A 19,195-nucleotide genomic window follows, 5' to 3' on the forward strand; every position below is an offset into this window, starting at 1 on the left:
ATGGTATTTTTAAAGGTGTGTGTTTGATTCTGGTGCTAAGCTATCAGCTTCTTGTGTTAGCTCAACTGCTAACAGCTAAGAACACGTGCTTGCTGCCAAATATTTAACAGAAAGGTTGTTAGTTTTCAAGCTAGTGAATAATAGTCCCTAAACATCATTTTACTAAATTTGATAACTAAGTAAACACAATTAAGCCCCATTTCTCCAGAAAGATTTGTCTCTTTTCCAAAATACTTACCTTAATAATATTTCTTTAAATATTATTTTAATAAATAAAGGCAGCTAATTAGACACCATTGAGAATTAGTCATCCAGAAGGTTGGTTTTATTCAGCAAATCTTTAAAACATTATTTTATTAAAATAATATTTGATCTGATCTTGCATTGTGAATGGTTGTCTAAAAGTTTGCTGATTATTGACTAAGTTGGTTCCACGACTAACTTAACTTCATTTCCAGATTCTTCAAGATAATCCTTGGTTCTAAAACATAAACATTGCATGGTAATGTTGCATCACTCTTTTTGGTCATGGTTTTCAATCATCTTTGATCAAATTGTTTATATTGTACATAGCCCATTAGTCTTCGTTATTCTTTAATTCTGCTTGGTAGTTTAGTTGGATTGTTTTAGCATAGTAAAGAGTTTGTTGATTGAAATATGTTTGACTTTGAGTGGACTTATTTTTGTTAATAAATTCTTGTATTTTAAGAAATTGTGTGAATTAATTCCATGTGAGTTTATGCTGTTCAATAATGTCAGAGCTCGTCTCACACCTTTCTATTTTGTCCTGATACCATCGCCTTATTGGGCTAGTATTTACAGGACAACCCTTAACAGACTGAAATATTAATATTAAATATATTCTCAGATTCATAATCCCAACAACTTCTTAGTGAATCTTTAGCTGATTTTTATTCTGCAGAAGCTCAAAGGGGTTTTGTGAAGTTTGAGCTCAAAATAACATGCGCAAATTTAACAGAATTTTGTTTAGTCTGGGCCTGTGAACATTGAGTATGCAGGCCTCTAAGTTGTTGACAGCAGCAGGTCTGTTGTCAACAACTTTAGCTTCCCTTCATTGGCTCCCTGTTAAATCCAGAATAGAATTTAAAATTCTCCTCCTCACATATAAAACCCTTAATGATCTAGCTCCATCATACATCAGAGATCTGATTGTTCCATATGTTCCTAACAGAGCACTTTGTTCTCAGACTGCAGGTTTACTGGTGGTTCCTAGAGTCTCTAGAAGTAGAATGGGAGGCAGATCTTTTAGTTATCAGGCTCCTCTCCTGTGGAACCAGCTCCCACTTTTAGTCCGTGAGGCAGACACCCTGTCTACTTTTAAGGCTAGGCTCAAAACTTTCCTTTTTGATAAAGCTTATAGTTAGAGTGGCTTAGGTTATCCTGAGCTATCTGCCTTATTTTTTTTACCTACGTCTTCTTCCCTCTCTGTTGGATGGAGTAAGGGGGAGTCAAGTTTAGCCTAAACCGGCTCAGTTATGGTTGAGGTTCAAACACACCCTCCATTTCTGCTACCTGTATGCCCCCTTCTCTTTTCCAATGGTTATGGTCAATCTGACAGAGAGAGGTATCCCAATCGTTGTGGTTTTTTGTATAACAATGACCATCAGTGGGCTCTAGATGGACAAACTGTCTACTTTTAAGGCTAGGCTTAAAACTTTCCTATTTGATCAAGCTTATAGTTAGAGTGGCTTAGGTTATCCTGAGCTATCTCTGTAGTTATGCTGCTATAGGCTTAGGCTGCTGGAGGACATAATGATCACTATCACCCTCTTTGCTACATTCTCACACTACTCTCCAATTTTGCATTATTTGCTGTTATTTCAGTTTTTAACTTTATGTTCTCCCTTTTTTCTCTTCATAGAAGCTACACCTGGCCTGACTCTGTGTCTACCTGTGACACCTTTCTGGAGAGGGGCATCGTCCAAGCTTCTGCTGGCAACAACTTAATGCTCACCCTCTACCAATGATCCACATGGCCCTGTCTTTCAGTGTTTAACCCTTTCTCTCTCCTAGACTTGGCAATTGTCTGAGCTTTTACTGTGACTAACTCTATGTGCTCTCTTTCAGACTCTAACCTTGAAAACTGGCTCAGAGTTTATCTGTTCATTCTTTCTAGGTGAAATGACTAAAGGAGCTACATCCATTAATATTTACTTTTCCTTCCCATAGAAAGGACTCCTGGATCATTGCTTCTTTGTTCTCTTTGTGTCTCTGCTCTGTTCTCTAAAACCCCCAGTCGGTCGTGGCAGATGACCGCTCACACTGAGCCTGGTTCTGCAGGAGGTTTCTTCCTGTTAAAAGGGAGTTTTTCATCTCTACTGTCGCTACATGCATGCTCAGTATGAGGGATAGCTGCAAAGTCAACGCCAGTGACTGTCCACTGTCTCTACATGCTCATCCAGGAGGAGTGACTGGTACAAGTCTCTGACTCGATGCAATCTGCTGGGTTTCCTTAGATAGAAAAACTTTTTATCCAATTTGAATAAATAACTGAATCTGACTGCACTGTTCAAAGATTAGGATTAATTGGAATGTATGTACCTGACTTTTGTAAAGTGCCTTGAGATGACATGTGTTGTGAATTGCCGCTACCAGAAGACCAATTTTAAATCTACCCAATTACAAGGAGGAAACCAATGCATTGATTTAAAAACACGTATAATGTGACCCATTTTCCTGGTGTTGGTCATTTCGGAAGAGCTGCAGCTACCTGATAGGCATTTTACAGAGACCAGTGAAGACACTATTGTAATCATGTAACCTACTGAAAATAAAAACATGCTCTAGATTTTCTGTGTCCAGAAAACCCTTTATTCTGACAGTGTTTTTAAAGATGTTAGTAAGCTAATATAGTGCTGCTACTCAAAGTTTAGGTCTGAGTCCCACACCTTATCATCACATGACCTGATCCAAAACGAGACAGTAGGCAAACAGTATGATGTCTATGATTAAAGTTTACTTCTCAAAAACTCACGAGAGGTAACACAGAAGGATAAAAATCAAGGAATATGGCAACAGGGATCAAAGCAGGAGGATCTGACAATACCTCTGTGAACCGAAAATACATACTGGAGAGTTATAACTGGTATGAAAAATAGGTGAATAAGTTCACTGATGGGAAACAGCAGTGAGAGGAGCCAAGAAAACATTAAAGTGTCTGTGACATCCAATTATCACGATAAATCCAATTACATCATGGAAAGGAAATATTGAAAAATAGTTTAAAAAGTAAATTCATTCCACTGAAATGAACAGTTATTGAGATATATAGTCATAAATTCCACTTAAAGGCATTTCCAGAATACTCCTTTGTGATTTTGTTGCACCTTTTTATGACATCACAGGGGAAGCCCTGCACATAAACTGACTGCTGCTACAATGGCCAGCAACACAGCAGCGAAGAATCTTATATTTTTTAAGATATATTTCAGTCACTATCAGAGTCAAGAGAAGACAATCAACTTCATCAGATGGCAGAGCCTCAGTGCTGCAGCATGTGGACGGCCATCTAATTCGACCAGAGTCTATTTTAGCTGGATGCCAAAGCACGGCCGGAGTCAATCTGCACGAATCATACCGCACCAACAGGAAACAGAACGAGCACAACATCCGGATTTTCAAAATACAGTAATTCACTATAGATGGACTAGATCTCACTTAACACACACTTACACACATATATTTACATATACATGTGACTATATTAGCAGTTGTTTACATTAGATCAGTTAAGTTAGTTACTGTGCTACATACATTAACTAAGGTATTCTAAACTGAACAATTAAACACTAAATGCACCAAACTAATTCGCTGCACTCAGTGTATTCACTCATCGTAGAACAAAACACATTAAAATATCTGGATGCATAAAATGAAAAATGAAGCAAGCAGTTTAACTGGTTTAACTTCCACAGAATGAGTTGGTTTGGCCTTGCTACCACATTTATCACTGGCTTTTATTGCGCAAGGGTTACAGTAAATATGGCACAGAGTGAAACAACCAGAGGTGAAGTGAGCAGCATGGAGCAGTATCAGCAGACATGAGGGATGATTCAAGATCTGAAGACATTACCTGGTGTGTCATTTTTTTACTTTATTTTAAAATCTTTAGATACGCATTTTATTTTAATATGTTGTATGCGCGTGTAATTTATCTTTTTTCTAATAATAATAATTTCGGATTAATATAATTAAAAATAAAAATAATAATTTTGGGTTTTTAATTATTTACAATAACTGCTGATATCTAAATATTCTTTTGTGACAAGGAAATGTTCTTACCTGCTGAGCCTTGATCAGTTTAGCAACAGAAGCAACAACCTTTTCTTTTGCAACCTGTTCATCAGATGCTCTGAACAGTGTGGCTATAGCATCTGCTTCAACATTCTCCTTCATCTGGACGATATCCTGACTTCTGGCATCGTTTCTCTTGTGAATTCAGAGGTTTCTTGTTTGAAGCAGTTTGCAGAGAAGTCCTCCGATCACACCTGGCTGTGCTTGGTGGGACCAGCCCATCTGTCCCTCAGTTTTCCAGCTCTGATCCAGGCAGCTCTGATCCTCTTCACTGAGCAACTTGGCTTCTGCCCGAAACATTTATCATTGCCACTCACACAGTGAATGACCGCCTGGAAATGACTTCCCCTTAGATGTCATTTCCAGGCGAATTTGGGCTTGCAAAATTTAATATCAAAATATGCTTATTTTGTGTCACAATTGATATGAATGATATTTTACATATAAATTCAACTGATGAATTTCTGGTCAGTTGTCTCTCTGGTCTGGTCTAGTGATGGTCTGGCTTTTGTTTTTTTCTGTGTTTTGTGGTTTGCATGCCTTTGTTGCTTGTCTGTTTTGTTAAAAAATGGAAAATTAATAAATATATGAAAAAATAAAATAAAATAATGCTGTTTCTGTACTGTGATGTTATCTAAGCCCAGACTAAAACTTTTGGGTTAAAAAAGTTAAAACCTGTGAGTAAACCACTTTCTCTAAACCTAGCAATAAAAGGTAATTTAGAGATCAGCCTGAAGTTATTAGGATTGTTACCATCCAGGTTGGGTTTCTTCAATAATGGTTCAACAGCAGCAGTTTTTAAAAAAATTAGGAACTACCCCTGTGGATAAAGATTTGTTACAAACTGTTGAGATATCAGGAATTAAAAAGGTACAGACTGGCTTAAAAAATGTTGTTGGTAAAGTATCTAAAAAAGAGGAGGAAGGTTTCGTACTATTGATTGTCCTTAATAAATCAGATTAAGGTGAGATAAGATGAGGTCTGAGAAATATGTAGACCTTTCTTCTTTAACCACTGTATTATAATCCTTTAAAAGGTTTTTCATAGTAAAGAAGTCACAGCTCAGATCAAGAGATTTGTATTTCCGTTCAGCACGTCTGCATGCCCTCCTGATGGTCTGAACACGGTCATTTATCAACGGAGCTGGTTTGGACAAAGCAGAATGGCATTTAGACATCTTAAAATAAATACATTTCATGGTTAAGTAATCAATTTGCAGTTTTAACTTTCTTATCCTGGATTGCAATTTTAAAACAATATTAAAACTGTAACATTATTCTTTATTATATAATTTGTATATTATATTATTTTAGTAGCAGTAGTAGCATTTCTGTTTAAAATACAACAATGGTGCTTTAGATTTCTGAGCAAATACACAAATACTGTGAAACCGTGGTATTTCACTCAAGGTTATCATTCTGTAAAAATCTTATACTAGGCCATGCCTAGTTGTTTGGATGTAAATGTTTGTATTTTTCAATCAATCAAACAAACTTTATTTATAGAGCACTTTAGGCACCCAAATTGACCAAAGTGCTGTACAGCTCCATAAAATAATAATTTTTTAAAAATCAATAAGCAAGAAAAAACAACATCCACACTAAAACTATTAGAATCAGAGCAGTAAAAATAAAAGATAAGAAAATAAAGATTATTAATAAAACCACCCTGATATTCTGCTCAACTGGAATTAAAAGCTTAAGTTAAAAAGATGAGTCTTTAAAAGAGATTTAAAACCCATCTAGTCGTTGGCCCTCCTTATAATGAGTGGGAGATCGTTCCAAAGTTTGGGAGCCACAACAGAGAAAAAGCTCTGTCTCCTCGGCTCACAAGACAAGTCCTAAGAACATCAAACATCAGCAGGTTCCCTGACCTCCGAGTTCTGTCGAGAAGATGCTTGTGTCACAGCGCCAAAAAGTAAGGAGATGTCTGACTGTTTGAACATTTCAAAAACAAAGGTAAAATCTTAAGAGCAATCCTACAGCACATAGGCAGCCACGCATAGGCAGCCACCAAAGGGAGGATAATATGGGAGTATTATGGTCACGTCACCTTTTACCGGTGAGCACCATTTTTGACCAGCTGCAGGCCGTGAAGCAGAGCTTTGTCCATTCCAGTATAGAGAGAGATACAGTACTCCAGTGTTGAAGTAACACAAGAGTGAATCACCCTTTCAAGGGCACTATGAGGTAGATAAAGTTTGATTTTAAAGATCAAACTCATTTGGTAGAAGCTAGACTGGACTACTGCACTGACCTGTTAATCAAATTTAAACTGTTATCAAAGAATACCTAAAGATCCCTAACAGAAATACAACTAAAAAGAATTTAAGGGACCAGTTGCACTTCTACACTCTAGTAACAAGTCAGTTTTCCCAAAAAACTATCACCTCAGTCGTATTTCCATTCAAATAAAGGAAATTAAGCTCCATCCAAGTTTTAATGTCCTATTCAACCACGGCTCGATGAATCAGTGTAAATATTTTGAAGCTCCTTGTATTAACATCATGGCTGATCAACGCTGTAAGCAGTGATCTCTGAACAGGCGAACCTTTGCCCTCTATCAAGATTCATATTATCACTTTTAATAAAGTGATAATATAAACAGTATTGTAGCTTTATTTTTCCAACAGCCATTGCAATTTCCTGATAAGCTACTTATTCTGATGAGCATATGTATTTATTTCTTTTATTTGGAATTACAATGTTTCTGAGCCGAAATTCTAATTAGCTAATACCAATGGGAAACATTTCCAGCCTGAATGTGCCTCAAAAAGGCCTCCTGACTGCACCATTCCAGTTTTAATAATTTCCAAAATGTTCATCAGTCGATCTTTCTTCCTTTCTTTCTAAAGAATTATTGCGAAGCTCCATTGGAACAACAGATATGAATCACACACAAAAACTGCCCATGGAATTACAAAAACACAAATATGTGGTTTCCAGGGCTCCCCAGTCAGTATAAATCACACATAAAAGGAGCCGGAGAGGGAGGGAAGACTCATTGTTAATGGGGCGAAGTACTTTATTGATGCACGTTGCCATTCGCACAAAATGTTATTAACAATTTTCCCACAAGAACTGCTCTCGCAAATAGCTTATGTGACAGGAGCCTCTTTGAATCCAAAAATGGTCATAGCCTATTCTGTACTGTAAAAATGGACAAAACATGAGAGATTAAAGAGTTGATAGTTGAGAGTTGATTTTCTAAATAAAAGAAATTATCTTTTAGCAATCAAATGTTGAAGAAATTATTTTTGAACTCCAAACGCTTCTCTGGTCACAATTTCTTGTTCTGACCCAAGATGTGACTTTTCAATTACACGGAAGTGCTGGACACACTGTCAAACATGCAATATCTTGTCCAAGAGATGTCAAATTCTCAAAAGAATTGCTTCAACCCATCCTTTCTGCCAAAGCAACGGCCTTTCAAGGAAAAACTACAATGTGAGTGACAGTAGCACTGATTGCACCAGGGAAGAAGCACAGCATTCATTCTGAGTCTCAGCATGTCAGACGGTTTTCCATTTAAATCCAGACCCTCCAATAATTTCCACCCATCCTGTATTTGCATTCCTGCCTTAATCTAAAAACTCACAAAAGCATCGTCTCAAACGACGTGATACTCGTGCCTCTGCTTCGAGCAAACACCCACAGAGCTGTTGTTGTTGGTGGCAAGTCATTTCGCAGCTCTGCCTCTCAGACAAACGGCTATTACTGTTTCTCTCCAACAGCCTCCAGTTAAAACAGGAGTGTGTGGGGACAGTGTGAAGAAGCCGTTAACAATCTGTCGCACATGGAGAGGAGGCACAAGAAATGGGCTTTAAAATAGTACAAGAGATTAGCAGCAGAGAGATGTGAACAGGACTTTGATCATGTTGATGTTTCATTTGATCTAAAGAAGCCCAATAAAGATGCATTTAGATGATTAGTGTTATTGTCTCAAATAAAGCATCTTAGCTGCCATCACTGTGTAAAGAATCATTTCAGATTACAATGTTGTGGAAGATGAAACGAATGACAAAAATTATGATATTATGCAACCTGTTAAGGCACAAAAGGTGTTTGGAAACAAGTGAATCTCCTAGTCTTTTATAGCAGAGACGAAAGCATCTGTCTGAATTTCTTTGACATGCAATGTTACTAGTTACAATAAACTGCAGTACATTAGAGCCATGTTGTTTTACTTTTGATATGTGTTTAACTGGATGTGCTTGCTCTGCCTTTAACAGAGCTACAAAGAAATTTTCATGTGAACTAACTACCGTATTTTCCGCATTATAAGGAGCACTTAAAAACCATTAATTTTCTCAAAAAATGACAGTGCGCCTTGTAATCCGGAGCGCCTTATATATGGATCAATTGGTTAATTGGTTGATCCATACTGGTTGTACACGGCGCTCTGTCAAAATGTTTCAGTACGACTGGTAAACTACAAAGCATTACGGCTACCGTAGTCAGGGGCGTCGCGAAGTAATAGCGGTAAACACCTGTACTGTGCTTACTCCTAGTCCAACACCACTTGTGTGTGTATAACGACCCCAAAATTGCACCTTTCAAGAGACACGCTTACGATGCTGAGTTCAAACTCAAGGCTGTCAGCTATGCAGTCGAACATGGGAATAGAGCAGCAGCGAGAGAATTCAACAGTTAACGCTACTATATTGTGAATGTACTAACGTTTGATTTAGTGCATAAAACTGTTTCTTTTACATGTTTACTGAATCAGGGAAAAGTTCCCTTTCACGTTTTAACTAACGTTTGATTTCAACTTCAACTTCATAGACTCCAATGCATTCCTAACGTGCGGTTGGCTCTATTCAATAGAATTCTATGTAGAGGAGACCTTACCATGAGAGTGAATAGAGTTATCAGAACGCTGGTTTGTAGTGTATTAATAAAGTTTGACTGACTGACTTATCTGACTGTTTTGTTGACATTCTCTTTAGCACAGCTCCATCTAGTGGATGCATAACGCAACCCCAGTCAAACGTTTGACTGCAGTAGCTTCTATTCTATGCGCCTTATAATCCGATGCGCCCTATATATGAAAACAGTTCTAAAATAGGCCATTCATTGACGGTGCGCCTTATAATCCGGTGCGCCTTATAGTGCGGAAAATACGGTACAAGTTAAAAGCCAAGCTGATCTTTGATGCAAAACCAAAAATAATCTATCTTTATAGATGATTTTACAAATAACCCAACTGTGATCTTGGCTCCAAATAGTTGCTACTTTAAAGTATAGAATTTGCAACCCTTGTGGAAAGTTCAGTGGGTTATCCTGAATCGGGAACAAGAGCTTGACAAGTGTCTTCTTAAGAAGTGCCGGTGAAGTCTCTATAAAATCTACTGGTGACAAAAGATGCAAAAGAGTGAGGAAATTTATTTCAAGTAACTGCGTTTCAAATGTGTATTTAGGTGTTATGGGAGGGAGGAAGAGCCAACACCACATTGTGTGGTTTCGTTCTGAGCATCACATTGTAAAAATCCTAGCCGGTGCTGTATTTCCTTTTAGTAACAGCTGTACAACAAATATGAAAAATAATCATTTGAGTAATAAGGCATTGATACAAAGCTTATTAAAACATCACAAAAGAACACCAATCTAATTCTGCTTTATGTCATTCAATTCTTTCAGCTCTTGCATAACTACATCTGTTTTGCATGTCTTAGAAACATCTAAAATACGCAGGAAAGTGTATCCAAACAATCAAAGTTGGGGACCAGTGCCATAGAAAACCAATGAAAGAATAAAGAGAACATGCACACTTTATGAGGAAAGTCCTCAACTAGCATTTCCACCTGGAAAGTTCTTGCCGAAGGCGTCAGTGCAAACAACTGATCTACCATTCAGCCCAAAATAAATAGAACTAACAACTTCATAATGTCTAGTACAAATTGTACTGACAAACAACTGAATTTGGAAAACTAAATTCATACCCATACTGATTTAATTAACACATATTAAATATTGCCAGTCAGTATTGACTTTATGATCAAATATGTCAATGTTAAACATAGTTAACACCCACCTGTGCTCAGTACTTACCAGATAAAATACTAATGTTACCTTAAGAGAACAAACTTACTTTGTGGTGCTGTACTTCCAACCTGTGGGGCCTGGCTCCCTAAGGATGGTGCTACAGGGCTCAGGGGTGTGCAAGGCTTTAATGCCAAATAAACTTTTAATAAAATCATTAAAACGATCATTAATACAACCCACTGACTGTCTTGCGGTTTTTTACTTCAGCTAATGTGAGAGGCTTTAGTTATGTCCCATCTGGTCACTGCACCGTTCAAAATGGAAATCTGTAGAGAATAATGAGGCTCCGTCCATCTTTTCTCTAACTCAACAATTTGGGTTTGATTAAAACAGACGAGCTTCTACTCTGGATATTTTGACATCAACCTCAGTGCACAAAGTCTCAAAGTCTCCCTTTTTTCCTAATATCTTCACTATTACCTCTCTAAACTTCAGGTGCGTCAACCGCACTACACTCAGCAGGCAAATTGTAGTCAACTCACTTTCTTTATTGGGGCCCGTGCTCTGGCGCACGCGCAAGGGGCGTGTTCACGCGTTGGCGCGCGCGTTCCTGCCTCGCAGAAGTTATTATGTAAGATGTTCCCAGTCAGTCACATCCCCGCCAGAGTCTGAGGCATGATGAGGGCGCTTTAAGAAAAACCACAGCTGTTGTCCGGGATCCTGGCAGGACGCATACCTTCTGCTCCACCTGATGCACAACAGAGTCCCACAAGAAAATAATACTGCGGTAAGACAACACCGCTAATTTCGTTGACAATAAGATTATAATTGAACATTTTACAATTGGATTAAATGGACTTTTAATCTTTCAAATATACCACCGGTGCATGTAGAGAATTATCTTTAATTAGTACCTTTAATAATGGGACTTATTCTTCTCTCTGTTTTACCTCTGATCACAGTGATCTCCAGACAGCTCGCTAAAAGTGCAAGTGGTTCCCGTTCATTAGCCATCCATCAGGTTCCTACGTGGATAGAGTGTCCCATACCTGCCCCGGAGCTTTAAAAGGTCCGTGTCAAAGCCAGCATACACAACACTGTTGCAGCCGGAGCTTGGATCCAGGAAGGCGGGTAGGTCACACATGCAGCACCCGACAGCCTTCTACCGTTTCTGGTATCAAATGGGTCCTTAATTGTATTACTCAAAATTTTCTTTGTGTATTTGAAAAAATCGTTAGAAAATACCTGAAACTAAATTGAACACTATCTGTACACACACACACACACACACACACACACACACACACACACATATATATATATATATATATATATATATATATATATATGTATTAAAAATGCGGATCACTTGTGTGGTGGGTGCAAGCTTGTAAGCTTCAGGTTGCTTTTGTAAATTTCCTTACACTGCTTACAATGTTTCTTCTTCCAGCAGACACAACGCACTGCACTGCATCACTTTGTATGTCCAAGTTCTGCCAAAAATAATCAGTATCAAGGCTGCAGTGTGTAAGTGCCAGTCACACAAGCAGAAATTTGGCCAGGTTTAGTTCCAGATTGTTTTGTCTCTCGAAGGAAGGATTTTAAATGGTACTTGAACTTGTTTTGTGCTTGTACTTCGTTGGTGAGGAACACTCAGGCTAATCACCACAAATGAAACAGTACATCCTAATAGGTCATTACAGCTCATAACAGAGACGGCCACAAGCCATTAATGTCCTAACTGTCAACATTTATCACTGTTAAGGAGTCATCTGTTAAATATGATAAATCCCGCAGATATAATTCTGTTTACATGGCCGTGTTGCAAAACTGATATTCTGGGGGAATGGAGCCATAGGCAAATCATATCAGGTGATGAGTAATGATTTAGTGCTGTGCATGCACTCTTAGGAATATACTGGTAAATAAGGATATCCGCACAATATTCAGATGTTTTTAGTCTTGATTTAATGACACTCTACTGTATTCTTGTGATGTTTTTCAGTACAATAGTTTATACGGTACTGTGGATGCCTGTAAAGACCACATGTGGTGTCACACATGGATGGGGGCTGTTGTGACTGGGAACAGTATCCTTTACGGAGAAAAACCTAATAGATTCTCACCATAAATGGGAAAGGATACAGCAAAGGAAAAGATTGTCAGTGAAAGTGCAATGATTATCCCCGTTATTGTAATGGAAATTTAAATCAGCAGGCTATGATAACAATGCTGCAAAATATGGATCTTTTTTTTTTTTGTTTTGCTTTCTTGATGATCTCCCATGAGTGCATCAGTTATTCTTATAGCCTGCACTCAAGGAGAGATAAAGTCTGTGTTTCCCCTCACAGCTTCATATCTGCATACAAACACTGTTTATTTCTATCATAATTTTCCCATTATTCTAATAGTAAATCCATTGCCTATGTGCACAAAGTGAGATTTGTTTCTAAAATACATGGCAGCATCTAGGCATGGGCCGGTATGAGATTTTCACAGTAGGATAACCTTGAGTAAAAATAGTGTTTCATGGTATTTAGGCAAAAAGTTTAGCATGATCCCATTGTTTTTTCTTAAAAAAAACTATTCTTGCTGCTAAAATATTATATCACATTGATTAGCATAATTGGAATAAAGTTATCTACTTATCCAATGCTATTACAAAATATAATTAATTTATTGGCATTTTGATTTTGCTATATAAACCTTTGCAAAAATGTAGAATAAACACAAAAATGTTACATTAGGTGTTTATTATTTATACTCTATGACAGAAAATTTTAGAGGTTTTTAAACATTTTTGTAGGTTTAAAAAAAACATGGTGTGGCTAGATTCCTGTCTTACTTAATACCGCTATTGCCAAATCATGAAATCTCCTTTAAGATAGTCAGAGTTACAGTCTTCCAGGAAGACATTTTTACACCTCTGATAAACTTTCACATTTTTTCAAATTAACTTTTCTTTTTTTTTAGGCCATAAAGATGACCATCAACCTGAAACTATGGATCATGAAACACTGAAATGTGTAAATAAAATTCACAAAGCGGGTGTCACCAAGTGAATTAATTTAGTCCCATTTCAGTCACGTCATGGAGCTGCAGCACTACACCAATCACAACCAGGCCTTGTGGAAAGAGATACCGTGGGAATCCACTGAGGACTGCTCGATCTCAGTGAGCGGGACCACTTTCCTCATCATTGCTTACAGCACAGTGATGGCAGTGGGCCTCATCGGGAACTCTTGCCTGGTGTTTGTCATCATGCGGCACAAGGAGATGCAAAATGTTACCAACATCTTTATTGTCAACCTATCTTGTTCTGATATTCTAATGTGCATTATCTGCCTGCCAGTTACCATCATCTACACACTGATGGACCAGTGGATCCTTGGAGATACCCTGTGCAAGCTCACTCCCTTCATCCAGTGCATTTCAGTTACTGTCTCTATCTTCTCCCTCGTCCTCATCGCTATGGAGCGCTACCAGCTCATCGTCCATCCAACTGGATGGAAACCACTGGTGAGCCAGTCCTACATTGCGGTGGCTGTCACCTGGATCGTGGCCTGCCTAATCTCGGTGCCTTTCCTAAAGTACAGTGTACTTACCTTGCCTTTCCAGAACCTAAGTCTGCCCCTCCCTGTCAGCGATCACCTCATTTGCATGGAGCTGTGGCCGTCAGTTCAGAAGCGCCGCGCATACACCACCTCCCTGCTTGTCTTTCAGTACCTGCTCCCTCTCATGCTCATCTTGGCCTGCTATTTGCACATCTACCTACGCTTGAGAAGGAGAAGAGATATGGTGGAGCGCGGCAGGAATGCTACTCACAAGAAGAACAAGGGCTCAACGAGAATCAACGCCATGCTGATCGCCATTGTAGTGGCATTTGCCCTCTCCTGGCTCCCTCTCAACGTCTTCAACACAGTGTTCGACTGGAACCATGAAGCCATCCCATCTTGCGGCCATGACGTCATCTTTTCTTCCTGCCACCTCACAGCGATGGTCTCCACTTGCGTCAACCCGATCATCTATGGGTTCCTCAACAGCAACTTCCAGAAGCAGCTCAAGTCCACTGTGTTGCGCTGTCGTTGTTGGGGGGCGGTGGATAGGTACGAAATCGTTCCGCTCTCTACCGTCAGTACAGAGGTCACCAAAGGGTCAGTCTTCAGTAATGGATCTATCACCATCAACTCATAAATCTTGCCCCAAGAAAATTGACAAAAATCTACCCAAAACTGTCACATTGTTTGCATTTTTTGTGGTTTCTCTTTGTTGACTTTGAAGACAGTTCACTCTTTGCAAAGTAAAACTCTATGAAACAACAGTGAAAAGCAAGTCATGGACCCTTAAATGGCCTGACCCAGTTTTCTTATTTAAAGAGGGTTCCCACTGAAGAGGAAGTAGATAACAAATAGCACAAAAGTTGGGCAAGTTGAACTACTGCTGGACAACTGAGGACACTTAACATGGGCATGTGGTGTAAGGATCTACAGGTAAATAGACAGCCTTTAAACATGTTTTCTCTGTAAACCTCTTACATCTATTCTGAAGTGTGCAGCTATCAGAGGACCACTGATCTTTAACCCGCTGTAAATGTGTTCAACAACCTCTGAGTATAGGAGAAAACAAAGTTAATGTTCCTTTGAATTCGCCTCCTTTATGTTAATGACACTGATGAAAATATTAAGGAGATTGTGAACTGTGATGTGTTAATGATTATCAACTGAGAAGCTTATCACACAGCTGAAGGAGACAGTATTAGTGCTTTAGATGTGGCTCTGGGTGCTCATTGAGTCGAATTACTGCAACCGTCTTAATGCTTTTATTATTATCTAAAATCACCACCAGTGCTGTAACAGTGGTTCACAGATAACCTCGGCTGGAGCTGTATATGTCTCATGCCGTCAGCCGGGCTCTGAACTTTATATATGTGTGGGATAGTGTCTGCCATAAAATGAACCGTACAGCAATCATATATCAGCTGCAATAAAACAAAATAAAAGTGACAATAAAGGAGGTTCCCAGAGCAGGTCTCTTCTACTCTATATTTATATATATATATCACTTGATAGAGTAATAGTTTATGGTGTGGTCTAAAGTAAAGAGCACTTTGTAGCCTAGCAAATATCTCTTGATGACCTGTTGTTAGACACTTTGTGCATTTTAATCACATTAAATCGTATTTGTTATCTTCAATGATAAAACCTGTGTTGTAATATTTGGTTTAAAACTATGTTACATTGAAACAATAAACTTCCTTATCATGTTTTAACTTGACATTTGCAATTATTGCATCCATGCCTAGGACTTCAAAGTAATTTCAAAAAATGTCTGGGCCTAAAATCTAAATGATGTTTTTAAAGTTGTTCCCTAATTTACAGTGTAATAAAGGTTTTGTCGTCTTACCATCACAAACTTCAATGTATTTGGATATTACATGACAGCCCAAGACAAAATAGAGCTGAATTGTGAAGGAAAAAAAAGGATACATGAGCTCAAGCTCAGTCAAATTAGATGGATGGTCCCTGTAAACAGCACTTTTCAATGTTGCTACAAATTCTCAATTGAACTTAGGTATGCATTTTGACTGGGCCATTCTAACACATGGCTATGCATAAATCTGAGCCATACCATTGTAGCTCTGGCTGTGTAATTTGGGTACTTTTCCTGCTGGACGTTCACCAGGACAAGGACAGATTTTAAGTCTCCTTTTAGGACTGCCCTGCGTTAAGTGCCATGTATCTTCCATCAACCCTGACAACCTTTCCTGTCCCTGCTAAGGAAAAGCAGCCCCACAGCATGAAACTGCCATAATTATGTTTCCTTATGGGAGTTGTTTGTCCAGAGTAATGTGCCTTTTTAGTTTTCTGCTACACAGGAATTTGCATGTAGTCCAAAAATGTACGATTTGGTTATATCTGACCAGAGCACCTTCTTCCACACGTTTGCTGTGTTTTCCTTTTTTTTTTTTTTTTTTGCTGTGTTTTCTGCATGGCCTGTCATACTGCAACTTGACATGGCTTTCTTTCAACAATGTGTTTCTTCTTGCCATTTTTGTGGAGTGCATGACTAAAGATCTATACAAGCATTGCAAGAACAGAGAAAAGTGTTCTTTCTCCCAAAGCTACAAGAACAAATGCCCCTTTTCCACTGGCTCTATTTAGGCCGGCTGCACTCCACTCGTCCCGATTTGCAAGCTTTTCCAATACTGTTTTTTCCCTACCGGTAGCTACTTTCTCCTACTCCTGAGCAGGTACAATTAGGGCTGAGTAGAAACTATATGTGAAATAGTATAAAAGATAAAAAGATATTTTTGTTTCGCGCAGATTAATGTGACAATGTAACACAGTAGCAACGCTGATGGCTGGAAGCGGGGTTTCAAGCCATAACTCCAGCCGTCAGTGGGTCAATGAAAACACATCAGGTTCCATGCGGAGTAGAGCGAGACCAAGTAGAGTGGAGCTGCGCCCCTAAAAAAAGCCAGTGGAGAAGGGGCAAAAGTGACATTGTGTGTTCTTGCAGCACTGGTTTGGGAGTTCACTTGTTTGTGACACGTCTTGTAGAACATTTTTCTTACGTTGTGTCTGACAAATATTGGGTGATTGGTCAGAAATTTCAAGTGAGTATGGTTACTGCACAGACAAATGCTGCAGTGAGAGGAACCTATGAGGACTTCCCTGTAATTGAGTTCTTGTGAAGTATAAAATGTCCTGGCCGGAAAGAACTTTTTGACTTGTTCTTGCTACCTTGTTAAAAACAAATTTGCCGTGGGGTTTTTAGTTATCCTGTTAACAGGTTCTTCCACGTGAGCAGTTGATCTCTGCAGTTCCACCGTGGTTACCATGGTCCTCTTAACTGTCTCGTTGATTAATCCTTGCTAGACCTATTAGTTTATGTGGATGGACATTTTTTGTTAGCGTTGCAGCTGTGTCATACTCTTCCCTTTTCTGAATGATGAAGTGAACAATGCTTAGTTCAAAGCTCGGGATATTGTTTTAAACCTAGCCCTACCTTAAACTTCTCCATAACTTCACCCCTGACATGTCTGCTGTGTTCCTTGGTCTTCGTGATGCTGTTTGTTCACTAATGTGAGCAAGACTTCACAAAACAGCTATATTTATGTTAGCAGTTCTGTTTGCTAATGTTTAGGTATAAGGTCACTTCTGAATAAGGTTTTTATTGGCTTTATCAAAATACAAGCTGTGAATAGAAATGCCCAAAACACTTAACAGGTTTTTATTTGCATATTTCTTTAAAAACAATATATTCTTGTCCTGCCACTTCACAATTGTGCTTTACTTTGTGTTGGTCTATCACATAAAACTGCAATAAAATACGCAGACATTTGTGATTGTAGTATAACTAAACATGGAAAGATCCAAGGGTATGAATACATTTGCAAGGTTCCAGTTCTACTTTAGAATTTAAGGGGTCCTTTAAAAAAAAAAATAATAATAAAAAAAAAATATATATATATATATAATCTTTTTATAATATGAATATTTATAATATTTATAAGATATGTCTGAGGTCAAGCTAAGTGTGCTGTTTCAGTTTGCATTATGTAGGGGGAGGTCTTCAGTGTAATAGATGTCAAACTGCAAAAAGGGTTTAGGATGAAGATGTGGAGGAGATTCATTGGAGCTGATTAATATTAATACAGCAAAATCCCACATGAACCATATTTGTTTTCGTGTCACAGTAGAGAAAAGCAATTAATATGGAACAAAAAGGAAATGTTTGCCAGTTATGGTTTAATTTTTAGGATTTGTGAAGTGTGTGTAATAAAAGGCCTAATTGCAGGTTGTTTTCCAAGGGCAGTTCAGCATGTGGGAGAGCCCTCATAGGTCCTTGTGAGCACAATTAACTGTATGCTTCTGCTGGCTTGGCCTGGTCTGACCTTTTGCAGACGCCAGTCTACTCTGCCCCCTTTCATTTCAGCCCTCTCACATGCCTCTTTTTCCCACAGCTTTACTAAAGTGAAGCAGGATTTTTTGTTTTGTGAGGAACGGAGCACCAAAGATGACGGATGTGCTGCTGCGCTTCAGTGGCACTTAGCAATGAGTGGAACATGACTTATGACATTTTGTGTTTTTAACCATTGTAGCCAGGCTCGAGGCATATTACTGTGCTATGAAATGAAGCTCAGCTGGAGACAGACCCTTAATAAGTCCACCAGGCCACACTCTCCTCATCGGTAGAGCAGTTCCAGAAAGATTAGCATCTTGGCTCCCTTGCATTTTAATTTAGAGAGAGATTCTCATTTAAGCAATCTTACCAGATCACAGGAACAACATGAACTAGTTGGCTGGAGATGTGCTCAAGCTGTTCTATTGAGCATTTAAATTTTCTTTTTTTTTGCCTGCTCTCCCAATAAAAAGTATATTTTATGTTTTGCCTTATTATTTGTAAAAGGATGTTAATCTTAAAAATTAATACAGAGCTTCAGAATTTGTTGAAATACGTTTATTACTGCAATCATATAAAATAGTCGTGTGCACATCTGATGGTGAAAACAAACTCATTTTAATCTTTGTTCTTCTAGCAGACAAAACATTCAGGGCTCTGAATTTTGCACATTTACGAGTCAATTAAACAAATTAGTTAAATCGTTAACTTGCTTGCTCGCCTATCTTTCTCTTGAAGAGTGGATGCCCCTTATGTTAGGTGCATTCCTTTTCCACAGATTCATGACAGAAAGGTAACTTCAGGTTGTTGCTTTTATTGTTTTATTACTTTAAATATCATATCAGGATGACACTACAACAACCTACCCAACAACCAGGCCTGGGTCAATACAGTCTCTTCCATATGTTTTTGATTTTAAACTAAATCCACAAAATATATAGAATTAATTTTTGGGGTTTTCACTGCCAAAACTATTGTATTATGAGCACAGA

The 19,195-nt window shown here is 38.4% G+C and overlaps 1 protein-coding gene across 1 annotated transcript; it reads left to right on the forward strand.

Annotated features, from left to right (window-relative positions):
- Nucleotides 1–10,943: 10,943 nt before the first annotated feature.
- Nucleotides 10,944–15,567, forward strand: npy8br (neuropeptide Y receptor Y8b). Its single transcript, XM_047381936.1, has 3 exons — nt 10,944–11,085; nt 11,261–11,429; nt 13,272–15,567. Exon 3 carries the CDS (start codon nt 13,389–13,391, stop codon nt 14,490–14,492), a length of 1,104 nt encoding a protein of 367 aa, XP_047237892.1. The 5' UTR covers nt 10,944–11,085; nt 11,261–11,429; nt 13,272–13,388; the 3' UTR covers nt 14,493–15,567.
- The last annotated feature ends 3,628 nt before the right edge of the window (nt 15,568–19,195 follow it).

Source organism: Girardinichthys multiradiatus, chromosome 12 (genome assembly GCF_021462225.1).
Source record: "Girardinichthys multiradiatus isolate DD_20200921_A chromosome 12, DD_fGirMul_XY1, whole genome shotgun sequence".
NCBI lineage: Eukaryota > Metazoa > Chordata > Actinopteri > Cyprinodontiformes > Goodeidae > Girardinichthys > Girardinichthys multiradiatus.